This window comes from Mytilus edulis, chromosome 7 (assembly GCF_963676685.1).
Source record: "Mytilus edulis chromosome 7, xbMytEdul2.2, whole genome shotgun sequence".
NCBI classification, from domain to species: domain Eukaryota; kingdom Metazoa; phylum Mollusca; class Bivalvia; order Mytilida; family Mytilidae; genus Mytilus; species Mytilus edulis.
Genome location: NC_092350.1, coordinates 4,175,876 through 4,178,328, shown reverse-complemented (window position 1 = coordinate 4,178,328; position 2,453 = coordinate 4,175,876). Strand labels below are relative to the sequence as shown.

The following is a 2,453-nucleotide window of genomic DNA, read 5'->3' as shown; positions in this document are numbered from 1 at the left end:
CCATATATAGAGAATAAAATCTGCCATCTCTTACCATATACCACAAGCAGCAGTGATACCGTGACAAATGTAGATAATAGTGATGACGCCAAAGTTAACCACATTGTACTCTTACAGTCAGCAAACAAGTCATATAAAGAATTGTACGCAATAAGTGTATCAATAACTGTTCCATTAGATAACTTACATATATATGATCGGCTGTCAAGATTCACCTTGGTTGTTTGAATCCACCTTATGAAGTCAATAGTTTCACAGTTGCATTCAAATGCATTACCAACGAGATGCAATGTCATTCCATGAAGTTCTTGCATCCGATCTGCCCAATGTATTATATCAGAGTTTACACGTGTGAGTAGATTGTTTCTAACATCAAGTGTGTTTATATAAGAATGACCAATTAATTGTATCGGAACAGAGGGAAGAAGGTTTTGGCTTAAGTACAGATATGTCAAATTCGTCATTGGCTTTAACAGCTCATCTGTTAAATACCAAATGTCATTTTGAGATATATCTAATGACACCACAGATGCGAGATCTTTGAAAAACCGATCACCGTACTTTATTATCCCATTATTTATGTGCGCGTTTTTCAGAACAATATTTTTCAAACTGCTATTTTGAAATTTTTTTAATTCATGCCAAGCAAAATCGTACCTCGTTCCGGCAGAAATATAAGTTGTCAGTTGAATATTAGGAATAGATATGAACAATGTTGTATTTGAATAAGATATATCTAGAAATGTAAGGTTGTTATTTTCCGGAACTATCAACCATACTGCAGGTACGGTATTTATCACTGTATAACTTATGTCTAATTTTCCAGCGCTGTTGGTAAAAATACGTAACTTGCATCAGCACTTAATAAACTCATGTTTGGAGTTACTGATTTCTTCTTCATATTATAATTAACAGCGTTAAATGAATAATCTAAATATTTCAATCGTATAGCTTTTTTGAAAAACAAATTAATCTCATCACGCTTTTCCAAGTTATAAAGAACAAACCTGTTTCCTTTGAATGAAAGATGACGTAAACATTTTGGGTGATCAAAAGAGAACAAAGATCCAAGTTCGTAATCAACTATTCCATTCTCTGATAAATCTAGATTTTCTACGCATATTGTTTTCAGATGCTTGATTATATCGGATGTAATTGTTAAAGAGAAAGGGAGGTCAATGAAATCTCTCATTGGGTAACTTACACGACCAAAATTTATTGTCGTTATGTTTGCATAACGGTATGGGTGCAAAAGTTGCAATGCTGGCTTCAAATGCATAAATGTTCTAAAAAAATCTATAACACGAAGATTTGGAAACGGAAGCAAAGCATCAATTTCAGTAGTCCCAAAGTATAACAAACAATTTCTGAGAGTAAGAACTTCTACAGAGGAGGAAAATCTCTGGAACGTTTTATTCTCTAGAAGTTTTAGATAACAAGATTGAAAATGTAATTCTTTCAGATTATTTAATCGACTGAATCCACTTCCGAATTGAGACAAGGGCATCATGTCAATTGCTAGGAAAGACAACGCTCTCAGAACACTAATTGCATGATCGGGATAATTATAACCTGTACCATTATCTGATTGATTCATATTATAACTTATATCCAATGCCGTTAAATTTTGAATTGGAAGAAATAACTCTGCTAAATAATCCTGAGATAAATCAAGCATATTGTGAGACATGTTCAGCACAGAAAGTTTGCTTAATCCTTGAAAAGTTTTGTTTGATAAAGAATTCAGTTTATTATTTGTCAAGTTGAGTACTTGAAGATCTGAAAAATTCCCAAAAGCATTTGTGTCAATTTTACTTAAATCATTTGAACTCAGATCTAAAACGTTGATATGACTCGGTATATTTTGAGGTATAGTCGTCAGTCCACTGTTATTATAATAAACTATCGTGACTTTCTTATTAAAATCGTATTGTATATCGCATTGAAATAATCTTGGTAATTCAGCACACTGAATAAAAATACACATTACTGAATAAACTATAAATCTCGTCAAATTTTTCTCTTAATATCAGAGACAGTTAAACCGTTCTTGTTAATTATTAATATCGTTGTTACAACTCGCAATTTATATCCAACAAATACAGTTCAATAAATGGATGTAGTTAAATCAATATTCATTAAGGTTCAGCTATTCATTCGCCTAAATTTAAAGTTCAAGTTATAGAACTTCCTTATTTTAACTCGTTTACATGGTGCCCCTATTCTCCAAATAAGGCGAAAAAAAACCGTAGATAATTTGAACTCGTAAATCGAAAACAAACTGAAAATAACCATACACAGATCATAACATAGAGAACGTAAAACTGAGGAACATGAGTCAGACCTCAGAACCAGCGATAATCACCTGTATTCTGGTATTCATGTACTTCTCCTCATGTTGTGTGGCTCATGATCAGTTTAATACTGCATATTCTGAGTTCTTGAAGAATTCA

General features: G+C 32.5%; 1 protein-coding gene across 1 annotated transcript; it reads right to left on the bottom strand.

Annotated features, from left to right (window-relative positions):
* Positions 1 to 814: 814 nt before the first annotated feature.
* LOC139482601 (uncharacterized) lies at positions 815 to 1,690 on the bottom strand. The gene has a single exon (XM_071266514.1). It carries the CDS (start codon positions 1,688 to 1,690, stop codon positions 815 to 817), a length of 876 nt encoding a protein of 291 aa, XP_071122615.1.
* Positions 1,691 to 2,453: the final 763 nt, after the last annotated feature.